The following is an 18,107-nucleotide window of genomic DNA, read 5'->3' as shown; positions in this document are numbered from 1 at the left end:
AACTTTATTTTAAATCGGCAATACAGCCCCTCCCCGTTGTATATTTGACTTGAGCATCTGCACTATATGATCAGATGATGTGATCAACTGTGTAAACTGCGCGTCCGCAGAGACCAGGACTGTTTAGGAGTTGCCCATACCTGCTCTGTCTTGGCTGCAGGTTGGCTCAGCAGGGTGGCGGAGAGAGGTCTGCAGAGCAGGCATGCACCATTCCTCACCTGTGGGGGCAAAGAAACAAGAGGTTACACATGAGAAGCAAAAACCATGAGCACCATGAAATCAGAGCTGGGCTGCATGATTGCAGCCAGGTGGGCATTTAAAAAAAATATAAAGAGCTCCAGTGCCGGCTCTGAATATAGAATAGCGGCTGTATCTGCACCACCGGCCCTGATGGACAGCCGCTATTTTCTATACGCAGAGCGGTGAATGAACCCGTGCAGACGCCACCTCCATCACTGAAACAAAAGTGCAGCCGAGGAATAAATTTCTTTTTAATTAACCCCATATCTGCAGGCTAATTTTTTCTTTTTCTGGTGACAGGTTCTCTTTAATCCCTTCATGACCTTGCCCTTTTCCCGTTTTCATTTTTCGCTCCCCTACTTCCCAGAGCCATAACGTTTTTATTTTTCCGTCAATATGGCCATGTGAGGGCTTGTTTTTTTTGCAGGACAAGTTGCACTTTTCAACAACATCATTAGTTTCACCATGTCGTGTACTAGAAAACGGGAAAAAAAGTCCAAGTACGGTGAAATTGCAAAAAAAGTGCAATCCCACATTTGTTTTTTGTTTGGCTTTTTTGCTAGGTTCACTAAATGCTAAAACTGACCTGCCACATTTTGATTCTCCAGGTCATTACGAGTTCATAGACACCAAACATGTCTAGGTTATGTTTTATCTAAGTGGTAAAAAAAAAATAAAAAATTTGTGCAATTTTCCAATACCCGTAGCGTCTCCATTTTTCGTGATCTTGGGTCAGGTGAGGGCTTATTTGTTGCGTGCCGAGCTGGCGTTTTAAACAATACCATTGTGGTGCAGATATGTTCTTTTGATCGCCCATTATTACATTTTAATGCAATGTAGCGGTGACCAAAAAAAAAAACCGTAATTCTGGCGTTTCTAATTTTTTTTTTCCTCGCTACGCTGTTAGCGATTAGGTTAATTTTTTTTTTTTTTTATTGAAAGAACGGGTGATTCTGAACTCAGCGATACCAAATATGTGTAGGTTTGATTTTTTTATTGTTTTATTTTGAATGGGGCGATTTATACTTTTATATTTTTTTCATATTTTTATTTTTTTCCACTTTTGCCATGCTTCAATAGCCTCCATGGGAGGCTAGAATCTGGCATAGCCTGATCAGCTCTGCTACATAGCAGCGATCATCAGATCGCTCCCATGTAGCTGAATTACAGGCTTGCCATGAGCACTGACCCCAGGGTGGCGCTCACAGCATGCCGGCATCAGCAACCATAGAGGTCTCAAGGAGACCTCTGGTTGCTATGCCGAAGCATCGCTGAACCCCGATCATGTGACGGGGGTCGGCAATGCGCTCATTTCCGGCCCAATGGCCGGAAGCGCTGGTTAAATGCCGCTGTCAGCATTTGACAGTAGCATTTAACTAGTTAATAGCAGCGGGTGAATCGTGATTTCACCCGCCGCTATTGAAGGGCACATGTCAGCTGTTCAAAATAGCTGACATGTCCTGGCCTTGAGGTGGGCTCAGCGCTGGAGCCCACATCAAAGCAGGGGACCCGACCTCCGCTGTAATAGTACGGCGGAGGTCGGTAAGGGGTTAAAGAAAAACTAAAGATAAAATAATCTAGCCAGGAACAAAAGAAATAGATGAAACTCATGCAAGACCTCCTCTGGCCAGCTTCTCCCAGCACTGGTAGAGATGACTGACAGATCTCTAACTGTGCAAGAGTCCTGTCATATAGTAACATAGTAACATAGTTAGTAAGGCCGAAAAAAGACATTTGTCCATCCAGTTCAGCCTATATTCCATCATAATAAATCCACAGATCTACGTTCTTCTACAGAACCTAATTGTATGATACAATATTGTTCTGCTCCAGGAAGACATCCAGGCCTCTCTTGAACCCCTCGACTGAGTTCGCCATCACCACCTCCTCAGGCAAGCAATTCCAGATTCTCACTGCCCTAACAGTAAAGAATCCTCTTCTATGTTGGTGGAAAAACCTTCTCTCCTCCAGACGCAAAGAATGCCCCCTTGTGCCCGTCACCTTCCTTGGTATAAACAGATCCTCAGCGAAATATTTGTATTGTCCCCTTATATACCTATACATGGTTATTAGATCGCCCCTCAGTCATCTTTTTTCTAGACTAAATAATCCTAATTTCGCTAATCTATCTGGGTATTGTAGTTCTCCCATCCCCTTTATTAATTTTGTTGCCCTCCTTTGTACTCTCTCTAGTTCCATTATATCCTTCCTGAGCACCGGTGCCCAAAACTGGACACAGTACTCCATGTGCGGTCTAACTAGGGATTTGTACAGAGGCAGTATAATGCTCTCATCATGTGTATCCACACCTCTTTTAATGCACCCCATGATCCTGTTTGCCTTGGCAGCTGCTGCCTGGCACTGGCTGCTCCAGGTAAGTTTATCATTAACTAGGATCCCCAAGTCCTTCTCCCTGTCAAGTAGGAGTCCGTTTTAAAGGACTCTACAAGGAGCAACTAATTGAGGCTTTGGAAGGAGTTCGCCTGCAAGATGACACTGAGGAAAGATCCTCACAGCAAATGAAGGAAAGACTGCAGCCGGAGGTAAATACCCAAAAAAGTCAGTGGGTTGTGTGGTACGAGGAGGAGTTGGCATTTCTGGGAGAAGAGGCCACCATAGACGATAAGAGGGAGGCCATTCACAGAGCTCAGGAGATGGCATTGCTGGAGCAGATCGCTTTGGAAGCAGCTAGAAGCTCCAGACAGACTGTAACCTCAGCACCCACCATGAGGGAACTCCCCAGAGTGTCCCACAAAGACTTTAAGCCCTTTAATGAGGCTGCAGGCGACATTACATAGTAACATAGTTAGTAAGGCCGAAAAAAAGACATTTGTCCATCCAGTTCAGCCTATATTCCATCATAATAAATCCCCAGATCTACGTCCTTCTACAGAACCTAATAATTGTATGATACAATATTGTTCTGCTCCAGGAAGACATCCAGGCCTCTCTTGAACCCCTCGACTGAGTTCGCCATCACCACCTCCTCAGGCAAGCTGTCGATCACCTAGAACAGATGTGTTGGGGACACGATTGTGTACATTTACTATTCTCTCCATTACACCTTCTCCTCCTGCCCTTGCTCATGCCACCTTCCTCACAGCTCTCCAGGCCATTAAACTGTTATTGGAGGGGAAGCATATGACCAGACCTGTCAACCAGCCACATCCAATACAAAAGCAGCTTTCCCCATGGTCTGCGCATTATAAATGGAGGAGGCTGATGGACAGGTCACATCCCCCTGCATCAGAAGCAGGTTTGGGAACAGGAGAGCTGTGCAGTCTGTGATAAAGGTGGCATTGACAAACCCAGGGGAAGAAACTAATACTTATATAATGGGATGTGTCCCCAACACATCTGATAAAGGAAGTGTCATCAGGTTTTAGCCTCCTAACCTGAGCGCACCATAATGTAGATGCCCCCGATTCCAGCGATGTGTCACTTACTGACCTTCTTCGTGTACATTTTATAAAAATTGCTGTTTTATCAGCAGGAGATTATTAAACCTGCTACCATATAGTCCACCATATCCATAAGCTCTGTATAACCCCATCCCCAACAATGATTAGCAGCTTACTGCCTATGCACAGTGCATACAGAAAGCAGCTAATCAGTGGTGTGGGTTAGGGTTATACAGAGCTCAGCATTTAGAGCACAGGAAGATCTGCAGCAGATAAAACCCACGATTGTATCAATATGACAGCAAGCAGCCCAGAAAGCCATCACTAGAATCAGCCCCTACATTGTGCTGCTCTCAAATGGCAAAAACCTGGTGGACAGATTCCCTTTAAAATAGAGAAAGATCCCTTTAACCATTATATCTCCTGCCTCTTTAGTGATCATTGCCTTCCATACAGCAGGGTGGAGACTACATGCTACAATAGATCTGGGGACGTACTTGTGAGGCATCACTCAGATGGCCACAATGAGGGCACATTTTAGCATCTGCATATAAAACAAGCCTTATTTATGTAAATATTCAACAGCAACATAGCAAGTTTACTTTTTTTTTTTCTTTTTGTCTCAATAGATCTGTATCTATAAATACATACATACTCGTTCTGGAATATATAGTTTCTTAAGATTCTGTATTGTGCAGCTTCTCTGCATAAATATGCACTTACATGTTACCAATACACTTGGCAATAGGAGGCAGTGTCATACTGTAAGGACACAATCAATTGACAATGTAAAACAAACATTTGATCGTATTCTTATATTTCCAAGAAGGAAAAAACAGGAACAGAGCATCAAATTCTAAGACGAGATGCTAGAGATTTACCACTTCAGGGCTACACAAGCATGTACAAAACAGGCGTCAGGGGAGAGGACAGACCCTCTAACTGCTTTTGGAAAATAGTGCCGGCTTCCCTGTTACACATAATGATAAGTCATTGTTTTCATGCACAGGCAACACATCCACCTGTGTGGACCTCCGCCACAAAGAGGTGCTGCAGTGTAAAGCACTCACCAGGGATGGGTTGGACATAAGCCTGACACAAGCGTACATTGTTCTGGTAGAGTGGACGGACTGGATGAAAAGAAGCTGCAAGAGAAGGGAGAAAGACGTTACACGCATCAGACATAGCCGTACCAGTCACTCTCTGCGCTTAGTTTTATTCTGGGCGACTTCCTGCAAGTATAGAACTTAAGATTTAAGAATAAGTAAAGGAAAAAAAAATAAAAATAAAATTCTATATCCATTTGCAGCCTCACAGACAGCATCAATGAATAATACATGTGTCAATCATGATCACAGGATATTATCAAAGCCAGCTGCCTAATAAAGGATTAGGATGTAGGTTAGGTGTATGGAGCAGAGAACAGCAGCCCCCAGAGACCCTGCACTGAGCGCAGGCACACAGACTGGTATAACCACTCCCCATAGGGAGACCTCACATTTCAAGGATCCAATCAGTTTGGCCATTGGCATTATGACCAGCCATCTGTGAAGAGGACCCGTTTTAGAAAGTGATTTTTGTGTAATCTACCAATACTATTCTGAAATAGGGCTTGGGCAGCACATACAGGATATGTAACTTTCATTATAGTATGCTATCCCCAGACAAATTTATTGTCGCACGCTGGCAAGTCAAGCATATGCAAATGAATACTCACCTTTTTCTCTGTGCTGACATCACCGATTCAGGTGACACCGCCATATTTCTCACCCGAAGATCACAATGCTCGGACTGGCCGGCGGCACTCGGAACCCGAGAGTGACAGCATGTATTTCCATGCAGCTCAAGTCAGGCGACGCACCGGCCAATCCAGAGCATTTCAAGCAAGATGGAAATAAAATGCAACTCAGCCATAGTGGTCCCCCCCCCCACTTTTCATTACAGCATCTACCGCATGGATTTTTATATTTTCACAGACAAGATATGTTTATCTTTTTTAAATTTCTTTATTTCCAAATCTTTACATTTAAGAAACGAAAAAAAAAAAGCAACCCCTGAAGACAGCACGAGGGTGTTTACTGCAGAGGAGGAGCTAACTTTTTATTTGTATTAACTTAGTATCAGCCTCTTAGTGGCAGCAGCATACACCCATGGTCCTGTGTCCCCCAATGAGGCGATGAATAAAGAGGGTGATTTCTCCCTCTTAGGAGAACTAACCCTGTAATTGTCTCCTCACTTATACTATATACTGCCCTATGGCTGCTGCAGGGGTCGCAGCCAGTGAGCACCCGCAATCGCTCCATTTAAATGTTGTCACTAGTGATGAGCGAGTGTACTCATTACTCGGGTGGTCTTAGAGTATCTGTGAGTGCTCGGAGATTTAGTTTGTCGACGCAGCTGCATGATTTGCAACTGGTAGCCAGCTTGAGTACATGTGGGGGTTGCCTGTTTGTTAAGGAATTCCCACATGTATTCAGCCTGTCTAGCAGACGCAAATCATACAGCTGCAGGCTCCAAAAACTAAATCTCCGAGGACAGCAAAATACTCGGAGACCACATGAGCGTGCTCGGAGAAACCCAAGTAAGGAGTATACTCGCTCATCACTAGTTGTCACCATACACTGACAGCAGCATCTCACGGTCAGCTCAGCCCCGGCTGTTACACAGATGTCATAATCCACTGCCTGCGGAGGAAGCTCTCTGCACTTCCAGCCTCCTATCAAGGACATTTAATCACATCCTAAAGTGGGAAAAGGTTAAAAGTAACCTGTCATGTTAAACATGGTCTCTAGTCTGCAGGCAGGATGTTCTACAGCAGCTTGTGTTTTATGGAAGTCCCTGGTGTTTGTTTGCATACGAGTCAGGTGGGCCTAAGGATTGACAGTCTTCCCTGTATGACTGTGCAAGCAGAGGTAGCTGTCAATCACCAGTAGGGCCGCCCACTGAACTCCTAAAAACAAGAGGGATGTCAAGGAATAAAACAGAAATGATAATGAATCTTTCCTACCAAACCTATACATCGTTCTGCTCAGCTTCTCTACACCGTGATGTCCACAGGTCAGACTGCACGTACAAAGTGACAGATTTTCATTGGGCTAGATCAAATTCGTGATTTTGGCAGAAACAGTAGGAAGTTCAATAGGCGCCACTGCTACATCGCAGCACTAAAGAAATCAATGTCGTCGTATTGCAATAAAGACACTATAGCAACAAGCAAGTCACAAAAAAAAAAAAAAAAAAAACAGAACCCACAACAATTTTTTGGATATTTCGTGACTTACTTGACGTGATTTGTGTTGGTATCATAAGCTGACATTATGGACTTCTAAAGCATCACGATGTAGCAGTGGCAAAGAGGAGGGGCTGTGCAGGGAACAGTGAGGAGCAGAGAGCACTCTGGGAAAGCACTGCAGAGGCAAGACATGCCTGACTAATGCTACAGCCCCACAGTAATTATGGCACACACCCAGGTCTCCCTCTATACTGGCTGTCTACCCTGCAGGCACAATTCCTAAGGCATTGTACAGATTACTGCCTCTGCAGCATCAGCAGTGACATTTCCTATGGGGAGGCCGGCGTGCAGCATCAGCAGTGACATTTCCTATGGGGAGGCCGGCGTGCAGCATCAGCAGTGACATTTCCTATGGGGAGGCCGGCGTGCAGCATCAGCAGTGACATTTCCTATGGGGAGGCCGGCGTGCAGCATCAGCAGTGACATTTCCTATGGGGAGGCCGGCGTGCAGCATCAGCAGTGACATTTCCTATGGGGAGGCCGGCGTGCAGCATCAGCAGTGACATTTCCTATGGGGAGGCCGGCGTGCAGCATCAGCAGTGACATTTCCTATGGGGAGGCCGGCGTGCAGCATCAGCAGTGACATTTCCTATGGGGAGGCCGGCGTGCAGCATCAGCAGTGACATTTCCTACGGGGAGGCCGGCGTGCAGCATCAGCAGTGACATTTCCTACGGGGAGGCCGGCGTGCAGCATCAGCAGTGACATTTCCTACGGGGAGGCCGGCGTGCAGCATCAGCAGTGACATTTCCTACGGGGAGGCCGGCGTGCAGCATCAGCAGTGACATTTCCTACGGGGAGGCCGGCGTGCAGCATCAGCAGTGACATTTCCTACGGGGAGGCCGGCGTGCAGCATCAGCAGTGACATTTCCTATGGGGAGGCCGGCGTGCAGCATCAGCAGTGACATTTCCTATGGGGAGGCCGGCGTGCAGCATCAGCAGTGACATTTCCTATGGGGAGGCCGGCGTGCAGCATCAGCAGTGACATTTCCTATGGGGAGGCCGGCGTGCAGCATCAGCAGTGACATTTCCTATGGGGAGGCCGGCGTGCAGCATCAGCAGTGACATTTCCTATGGGGAGGCCGGCGTGCAGCATCAGCAGTGACATTTCCTATGGGGAGGCCGGCGTGCAGCATCAGCAGTGACATTTCCTATGGGGAGGCCGGCGTGCAGCATCAGCAGTGACATTTCCTACGGGGAGGCCGGCGTGCAGCATCAGCAGTGACATTTCCTATGGGGAGGCCGGCGTGCAGCATCAGCCTTGCTTTCTGTGGAGCTCAGGCCCACCTGACCACTCAGCATTACACCCCCCACTGCCTGCTGCAGATAGAGCTCTGCACGGACAGGGACATACACAAGGTCATATTACCAGCACAGACAGCCTGGACCGCAGCACCACGTATCCCGCCAGTGACACCCATTCAATACAACTATGCGAACCCCTGAGGCCGGCTCACCGCACCGCAGCCGCCTCCACACCGGCAAACGTGGACCTAGACTGCAGCAAAGCAGGGCCTCACCTTGGCGGGCAGAGAATGAAGGAGCGCGACTAGACTGCGCACGCGCTGATGAACGCCTTTGACAGGAAAGAATGCGCATGTCCGTTCTCCAAGAGCGCCTCTCTATAACTCCAGTAGACAGAGAGCTTAGACAATAATTTACAGCGACATCTAGTGGAGAGGAGAATAGAGGCTGCACGGGATTGGACGATCGTCAGGTCAGTGACGTCAGCGCGCGCACACAGACTCGTTTCCCAATGACTTTCTACACTGTACAGTGAGTGCAGCAGGACGTGACCGGTGAAGGTTATCAGGAGAGCTGTGCGGGCGGAGCAGTGTGTGAGCCGCCGTTATCTGTGCACAGCCTCACCTTTGCTCTGTGTGGGCACATTGTCCGCTCATTGCTCGTTTTTTTTGTTTCAATTTTGCAAAACAATTAATCCAAAAACTGCAGTTTTGGCAATCAAGTGTGTCTGTAGCCGACACGCACGAAGAGTTTACCGCGACAGACAGGGCCTCAAACCGCAGCGTCTGATTTCGCCTACTCCTGCACTTCCCTGGATGGGGGAGGGGACAGATAATGGCTGATTCTGGAGCTCAGTAAAGGTACCTTTACACATAACGATATCGTTGCTTTTTGTGACATAGCAACGATATCGTTAAGGAAATCGTTATGTGTGACAGCGACCAACGATCAGGCCCCTGCTGGGAGATCGTTGGTCGCTGAAGAAAGTCCAGAACTTTATTTCGTCGCTGGATCTCCTGTGGACATCGCTGGATCGGCGTGTGTGACACCGATCCAGCGATGTCTTCACTGGTAACCAGGGTAAACATCGGGTAACTAAGCGCAGGGCCACGCTTAGTAACCCGATGTTTACCCTGGTTACCAGCATAAAAGTAAAAAAATACAAACACTACATACTTACCTACCGCTGTCTGTCCTCGGCGCTGTGCTTCTCTGCACTCCTCCTGTACTGCCTGTGAGCGTCGGTCAGCCGGAAAGCAGAGCGGTGACGTTACCACTCTGCTTTCCCGCCGCTGTGCTCACAGCCAGTACAGGAGGAGTGCAGAGAAGCAGAGCGCCGGGGACAGACAGCAGTAGGTAAGTATGTAGTGGTTGTTTTTTTTTTTTACTTTTACGCTGGTAACCAGGGTAAACATCGGGTTACTAAGCGCGGCCCTGCGCTTAGTTACCCGATGTTTACCCGGGGACTTCGGGATCGTTGGTCGCTGGAGAGCTGTCTGTGTGACAGCTCTCCAGCGACCAAACAGCGACGCTGCAGCGATCCGGATCGTTGTTGGTATCGCTGCAGCGTCGCTTAATGTGAAGGGGCCTTAAGGCTCATGGCCCCGGCGTCATCAGGAACAGGGATAGTTAGGGCACCCTAAAGGTACCTTTACACATAACGATTTAGTTAACAATATTGTTGCTGTTTGTGATGTAGCAACGATATCATTAACAAAATCGTTAAGCGTGACAGCGACCAACGATCAGGCCCCTGCTGGGAGATCGTTGGTCGCTGGGGAATGATCAGGACCTTTTTTTGGTCACTAATCACCTGCTGTCATCGCTGAATCGGCATGTGTGACGCTGATCCAGTGATGTGCTCACTGGTAGCCAGGGTAAATATCGGGTTACTAAGTGCAGGGCCGCGCTTAGTAACCCGATATTTACCCTGGTTACCATTGTAAAAGTTAAAAAACAAACACTACATACTCACATTCTGATGTCTGTCACGTTCCCCGGCGTCCACAGGGTTAAAACTGCTTTTGGCACGAGCACTGCTAATGCACGCGCTGCTGCCGAGAGTTTTCCCTGCACTTTGTCAGCGCCGGCCGGCCGTAAAGCAAAGCACAGCGGTGACGTCACCGCTGCTTTACGGCCGGCGCTGACACAGTGCAGGGAAACTCTCGGCAACAGCGAATGCATTAGCAGCGCTCGTGCCGAAAGCAGTTTTAACCCTGTGGATGCCGGGGGATGTGACAGACATCAGAATGTGAGTATGTACTGTTTTTTTTTTTTTTTTACTTTTACAATGGTAACCAGGGTAAATATCGGGATACTAAGCGCGGCCCTGCACTTAGTAACCCGATGTTTACCCTGGTTACCCGAGTTCTGCAGGGGGACTTCGGCATCGTTGAAGACAGTTTCAACGACGCCGAAGTCTTTCCGCTGATCGTTGGTCGCTGGAGAGAGCTGTCTGTATGACAGCTCCCCAGCGACCACACAACGACTTACCAACGATCACAGCCAGGTCGTATCGCTGGTCGTGATCGTTGGTAAGTCGTTTAGTGTAACGGTACCTTTAGCATTAGGGATAACGAACTAGTTCCGGGATATCTTCCTGCTGTGCTATGCAACATGAACATGATTTCTGTATAGATGTCAATGCTGCATTCACTGCAAGCAAGCCCAGAGCTGAGTTTCCAAGCCAAATACTCCTAAGGCCTCTTTCACACTTCCGGTTTTTGCAATCCGTCGTTTTGGGCAAAAAACGGATCTTGCAAATGTGCCCGCAGGATGTTTTTTGCCCATAAACCTGTATTAGCGACGGATTGCCACACGTCGTGCGACGGATCCGTCTGTTTTGGCGGACCGTCGTCATAAAAAAAATTCAATGTAACGTTTTTTGTATGGCACGTCTGCTATTTTTGACCGCACATGCGGTGCCGAAACTCCGCCCACGCCTCCCTGGACTGCAGAATGGACAGCGGATGCGTCGAAAAACTGCATCCGCTGCCCACGTCGTACAAAACTTTAACCCCTTTACCCCCAAGGGTGGTTTGCACGTTATGGACCGGGCCAATTTTTACAATTCTGACCACTGTCCCTTTATGAGGTTATAACTCTGGAACGCTTCAACGGATCCCGGTGATTCTGACATTGTTTTCTCGTGACATATTGTAATTCATGTAAGTGGTAACATTTCTTTGATATTACCTGCGTTTATTTATGAAAAAAAAGGAAATTTGGCCAAACTTTTGAAAATTTTCCAACTTTGAATTTTTATGCAATTAAATCACAGAGATATGTCACACAAAATACTTAATAAGTAACATTTCCCACATGTCTACTTTACATCACCACAATTTTGGAACCAAAAATTTTTTTTGTTAGGGAGTTATAAGGGTTAAAAGTTGACCAGCAATTTCTCATTTTTACAACACCATTTTTTTTAGGGACCACATCTCATTTGAAGTCATTTTGAGGGGTCTATATGATAGAAAATAACGAAGTGTGACACCATTCTAAAAACTGCACCCCTCAAGGTGCTCAAAACCACAAGAAGTTTATTAACCCTTCAGGTGTTTCACAGGAATTTTTGGAATGTTTAACCCCTTACCGGCATCGGACGTACTATACCGTCCGATGCCGGCTCCCCTGCTTTGATGCAGGGCTCCGCGGTGAGCCCGCACCAAAGCCGGGACATGTCAGCTGTTTTGAACAGCTGACATGTGCCCGTAATAGGCGCGGGCAGAATCGCGATCTGCCCGCACCTATTAACTAGTTAAATGCCGCTGTCAAACGCAGACAGCGGCATTTAACTACCGCTTCCGGCCGGGCGGCCGGAAATGACATCATCGCCGACCCCCGTCACATGATCGGGGGTCGGCGATGCTTGTGAATGGTAACCATAGAGGTCCTTGAGACCTCTATGGTTACTGATTGCCCGTCGCTGTGAGCGCCACCCTGTGGTCGGCGCTCACACCACACGTGCAATTCTGCTACATAGCGATCAGCAGATCGCTGCTATGTAGCAGAGCCGATCGGGTTGTGCCTGCTTCTAGCCTCTCATGGAGGCTATTGAAGCATGGCAAAAGTTAAAAAAAAAAGTTTAAAAAAATGTGAAAAAAAATAAAAAAAACATAAAAGTTTAAATCACCCCCCTTTCGCCCCAATCAAAATAAATCAATAAAAAAAATATCAAATCTACGCATATTTGGTATCGCCGCGCTCAGAATCGCCCGATCTATCAATTAAAAAAAAGTATTAACCTGATCGCTAAACAGCGTAGCGGGAAAAAAAACTCGAAACGCCAGAATTACGTTTTTTTGGTCGCCGCGACATTGCATTAAAATGCAATAACGGGCGATCAAAAGAACGTATCTCCACCGAAATGCTATCATTAAAAACGTCATCTCGGCACGCAAAAAATAAGCCCTCAACCGACCCCAGCTGATGAAAAATGGAGACGCTACGAGTATCGGAAAATGGCGCAATTTTTTTTTTTTTTTTTTAGCAAAGTTTGGAATTTTTTTTCACCACTTAGATAAAAAATAACCTAGTCATGTTTGGTGTCTATGAACTCGTAATGACCTGGAGAATCATAATGGCAGGTCATTTTTAGCATTTAGTGAACCTAGCAAAAAAGCCAAACAAAAAACCAATGTGGGATTGCACTTTTTTTGCAATTTCACCGCACTTGGAATTTTTTTCCCGTTTTCTAGTACACGACATGCTAAAACCAATGATGTCGTTCAAAAGTACAACTCGTCCCGCAAAAAATAAGCCCTCACATGGCCAAATTGACGGAAAAATAAAAAAGTTATGGCTCTGGGAAGGAGGGGAGCGAAAAACGAACACGGAAAAACGAAAAATCCCCCGGTCATGAAGGGGTTAAATAAAAATGAACATTTAATTTTTTTTCACAAAAAATTAACTTCAGCTCCAATTTGTTTTATTTTACCAAGGGTAACAGGAGTAAATGGACCCCAAACGTTGTTGTACAATTTGTCCTGAGTACGCCGATACCCGACATGTGGGGGTAAACCACTGTTTGGGCGCATGACAGAGCTCGGAAGCGAAGGAGCGCCATTTGACTTTTCAATGCAAAATTGACTGGAACTGAGATGGGACGCCATGTTGCGTTTGGAGAGCCACTGATGTGCCTAAACATTGAAACCCCCCACAAGTGACACCATTTTGGAAAGTAGACCCCCTAAGGAACTTATCTAGAGGTGTGGTGAGCACTTTGACCCATTAAGTGCTTCACAGAAGTTCATAATGCAGAACCGTAAAAATAAAAAATCGTTTTTTTCACAAAAATTATCTTTTCGCCCCTAATTTTTTATTTTCCCAAGGGTAAGAGAAGAAATTGGACCCCAAAAGTTGTTGTACAATTTGTCCTGAGTACGCTGATACCCCATATGTGGGGATAAACCACTGTTTGGGCGCATGGGAGAGCTCGGAAGGGAAGGAGCGCCGTTTGACTTTTCAATGCAAAATTGACAGGAATTGAGATGGGACGCCATGTTGCGTTTGGAGAGCCACTGATGTGCCTAAACATTGAAACCCCCCACAAGTGACACCATTTTGGAAAGTAGACCCCCTAAGGAACTTATCTAGATGTGTGGTGAGCACTTTGACCCACCAAGGGCTTCACAGAAGTTTATAATGCAGAGCTGTAAAAATAAAACAATTTTTTTTCCCACAAAAATTATTTTTTAGCCTCCAGTTTTGTATTTTCCTGAGGGTAACAGGAGAAATTGGACCCCAAAAGTTGTTCAATTTGTCCTGAGTGCGCTGATACCCCATATGTGGGGGGGGAACCACCGTTTGGGCACATGGGAGGGATCGGAAGGGAAGGAGCGCCATTTGGAATGCAGACTTAGATGGAATGGTCTGCAGGCGTCACATTGCGTTTGCAGGGCCCCTAATGTACCTAAACAGTAGAAACCCCCCACAAGTGACACCATTTTGGAAAGTAGACCCCCTAAGGAACTCAGATATGATGTGAGAGCTTTGAACCCCCAAGTGTTTCACTACAGTTTATAACGCAGAGCCGTGAAAATAAAAAATCCTTTTTTTTCCCACAAAAATTATTTTTTAGCCCCCAGTTTTGTATTTTCCCAAGGGTAACAGGAGAAATTGGACCCCAAAAGTTGTTGTCCAATTTGTCCTGAGTACGCTGATACCCCATATGTTTGGGTAAACCCCTGTTTGGGCGCACGGGAGAGCTCGGAAGGGAAGGAGCACTGTTTTACTTTTTCAACGCAGAATTGGCTGGAATTGAGATCGGATGCCATGTCGCGTTTGGAGAGCCCCTGATGTGCCTAAACAGTGGAAACCCCCCAATTATAACTGAAACTCTAATCCAAACACACCCCTAATCCTAATCCCAACAGTAACCCTAACCACACCTCTAACCCAGACACACCCCTAACCCTAATCCCAACCCTATTCCCAACCGCAAATGTAATCCAAACCCTAACCCTAACTTTAGCCCCAGCCCTAACTGTAGCCTTAACCCTAACTGTAGCCTTAACCCTAACTGTAGCCTTAACCCTAGCCCTTACCCTAGCCCTAACCCTAATGGGAGAATGGAAATAAATACATTTTTTAATTTTTCCTTAACTAAGGGGGTGATGAAGGGGGGTTTGATTTACTTTTATAGCGGGTTTTTTAGCGGATTTTTATGATTGGCAGCCGTCACACACTAAAAGACACTTTTTATTGCAAAAAATATTTTTTGCGTTACCACATTTTGAGAGCTATAATTTTTCCATATTTTGGTCCACAGAGTCATGTGGGGTCTTGTTTTTTGCGGGACGAGTTGACGTTTTTATTGGTAACATTTTCGGGCACGTGACATTTTTTGATCGCTTTTTATTCCGATTTTTGTGAGGAAGAATGACCAAAAACCAGCTATTCATGAATTTCTTTTGGGGGAGGCGTTTATACCGTTCCGCGTTTGGTAAAATGGATAAAGCAGTTTTATTCTTCGGGTCAGTACAATTACAGCGATACCTCATTTATATCATTTTTTTATGTTTTGGCGCTTTTATACGATAAAAACTATAGAAAAAATAATTATTTTTGCATCGCTTTATTCTGAGGACTATAACTTTTTTATTTTTTTGCTGATGATGCTGTATGGCGGCTCGTTTTTTTGCGGGACAGGATGACGCTTTCAGCGGTACCATGGTTATTTATATCTGTCTTTTTGATCGCGCGTTATTCCACTTTTTGTGCGGTGGTATGATAATAAAGCGTTGTTTTTTGCCTCGTTTTTTTTTTTTCTTACGGTGTTTACTGAAAGGGTTAACTAGTGATATAGTTTTATAGGTGGGGTCGTTATGGACGCGGCGATACTAAATATGTGTACTTTTATTGTTTTTTTTTTATTTAGATAAAGAAATGAATTTATGGGAATAATATATTTTTTTTTTCATTATTTAGGATTTTTTTTATTATTTTTTTTTTTTTACACGTGTGGAAATTTTTATTTTTTTTTATTTTTTTTTACTTTGTCCCAGGGAAGGGACATCACAGATCGGTGATCTGACAGTCTGCACAGCACTCTGTCAGATCACCGATCTGACTTACAGCACTACAGGCTTCACACTGCCTGCTCTGAGCAGACACTTGGTAAGCCACCTCCCTCCCTGCAGGACCCGGATGCCACGGCCATCTTGGATCCGGGCCTGGAGCAGGGAGGGAGGTGAGCAGACCCTCGCAGCAACGCGATCACATCGCCCCGTGAGCGCGGCCGATCGCGCTGGACGTACTATTCCGTCCTTGGGAAGTAGGGCCCACCCCACATGGACGGAATAGTATGTCCATTAGCAGAAAGGGGTTAACAACGTCCGTCGGCCCGACGCATTGCGACGGACCCGTATCGACGGAAGTGTGACAACAGAGGCCTAAGTTGTACGAATTCCATAAAGTACCCTCCTGCCAATTTATATCCATGTAGGTCATTAGCTGACGCTCAATCACACAATGTCACTCGTAGATCTGGGCCGTGACCTTAGGATCAGCAGCTGCGATTATCTGCACAACTCTTAAAAGGACTGTTCACTCAGACAACCCCTTCATAAAGGGAATCTGTCACCTGGTTTTTGCTCCCCCATGTGAGAACCGCATAATGTAGGGGCAGAGATCCTGATTGCAGTGATGTTTCACTTACTGAGCTGCTTGCAGTAGTGTTGATCAAATCCCTGACTGACAACTCTTTGTGTGCACTGTGCATAGACAGAAAGCTGCCAATGAGTAGTGTAGGCGAGGTTATGGAGATGGAGGACTACCTGGCATCAGGTTTACTTGTCTAGTAAAAATCTGCTGCTTATCAATGATTTTATCAAAACTACAGCAAGCAGCCCAGTAAGAATCAAGTTCTCTATATCTCTTTATTATTCTGGTTTCCGATAAGGTGGCAGCATCCTGGTGATTTATTAATATAAATATTATATTGCCCAGTGTAAAATAAAAATAACATTTTGCACCATTGCGGTTACTCCAAAGACCTACAGATAGGGAACCTAGACTGTGAGCCCCACTGGGGACAGTGATGATAATGTCTTTAAAGCGCTGTGGTATTAATGGCGCTATATAAATGAGTAAATATGTACAGCGATGTTATGCCACGTGAGTGCTGCAGCTAAAGTCACATGCGCGCTGGGAGACATCGCTGGAACAGCACCAGTGCTGGATGTTATTTTTATTTTAAATTAGGGGATATTGTATTTCAGAAGGGATTGTCCAAGTAGTGGCCAACCCATTTGAAGGCGAGAAAGAGGGACACATGATACCATGCAGGGACCAAAACTTTAATCACACACCCTTTAAAGGGACTCTATCACCTGAATTTGGAGGGAACAATTTTCAGCCATAGAGGCGGGGTTTTCGGGTGTTTGATTCACCCTTTCCTTACCCGCTGGCTGCAATATTGGATTGAAGTTCATTCTCTGTCCTCCATAGTACACGCATGCGCTAGGCAAGATTGCACCTTGTGCAGGCATGTACTACGGAGGACAGAGAATGAACTTCAATCCAATAATGCAGCCAGCGGGTAAGGAAAGGGTGAATCAAACACCTGAAAACCCCGCCTCTATGGCTGAAAATTGTTCCCTCCAAATTCAGATGACAGAGTCCCTTTAACAATGCCCTAAGCACACTCCGTTACCATTTCTTTCTACCCTGGCCACATTGAGAAAATGTTAGAGGCCGGCTTCACACTTGCGAGTTTTACGGACGTAAGAGCGCAGAAACTACGTCCGTAAAACTCGCAAATAATACGGCACAATTATTCTCTATGCCCCTGCTCCTATCTGCCGTATTTTACTGATCAGTATTATACGGCTTTCTACGGCCGTACAAAATCGCAGCATGCTGCGTTTGTCACCGTACTGCGCAAGAAATACGCCAATGAAAGTCTATGGAAGCGTGAAAAATACGGATTTCACACGGACAAGCAGTGTGACTTGCGAGAAATACGCAGCGCTGTTAGAGAGAAAAGCCGGCAATTCAGTGCGGTGTACAGTAAAATCACACTGACAGCTTACAGTCCAATAGGTAGAATAAATGTGTACACATAGAATAGGTATATATATATATATATGTCAGTGAGACACATATATGTATATATATTAATATTTATTCCAGCGCTATACAGCTTGAAAGCCGGTAATTCAACTACCGGCTTTTTCTTTCTCCTTCTTAAAACCCGACATGATTTGAGACATGGTTTACATACAGTAAACCATGTCTTCTCACCATTTTTTTTGCAGATTCCACACTACTAATGTCAGTAGTGTGTATCTGCAAAATTTGGCCGTTCTAGCTCTTAAAATAAAGGGTTAAATGGCGGAAAAAATTGGCGTGGGCTCCCGCGCAATTTTCTCCGCCAGAGTAGTAAAGCCAGTGACTGAGGGCAGATATTAATAGCCTGGAGAGG

At 45.8% G+C, this 18,107-nt stretch overlaps 1 protein-coding gene across 3 annotated transcripts in view; it reads right to left on the bottom strand.

Moving 5' to 3' along the window:
• Positions 1-18,107, bottom strand: part of ATP5MC2 (ATP synthase membrane subunit c locus 2) — a 48,137-nt gene that overhangs the window by 10,482 nt on the left and 19,548 nt on the right. The window contains exons 1-3 of one of the 3 annotated variants that reach the window (XM_069758740.1): positions 8,452-8,580; positions 4,712-4,786; positions 141-218 (exon numbers count right to left, since the gene is read on the bottom strand). In XM_069758740.1, coding sequence (XP_069614841.1) covers positions 141-218; positions 4,712-4,750 — 117 coding nt within the window. In that variant the 5' untranslated portion in view covers positions 4,751-4,786; positions 8,452-8,580. The other 2 variants (XM_069758741.1, XM_069758738.1) reach the window with 2 other exon arrangements.

The sequence above is a fragment of the Ranitomeya imitator genome, chromosome 3 (genome assembly GCF_032444005.1).
Source record: "Ranitomeya imitator isolate aRanImi1 chromosome 3, aRanImi1.pri, whole genome shotgun sequence".
Taxonomy (NCBI): domain Eukaryota; kingdom Metazoa; phylum Chordata; class Amphibia; order Anura; family Dendrobatidae; genus Ranitomeya; species Ranitomeya imitator.
This window is presented reverse-complemented; position numbering and strand designations above follow the sequence as displayed.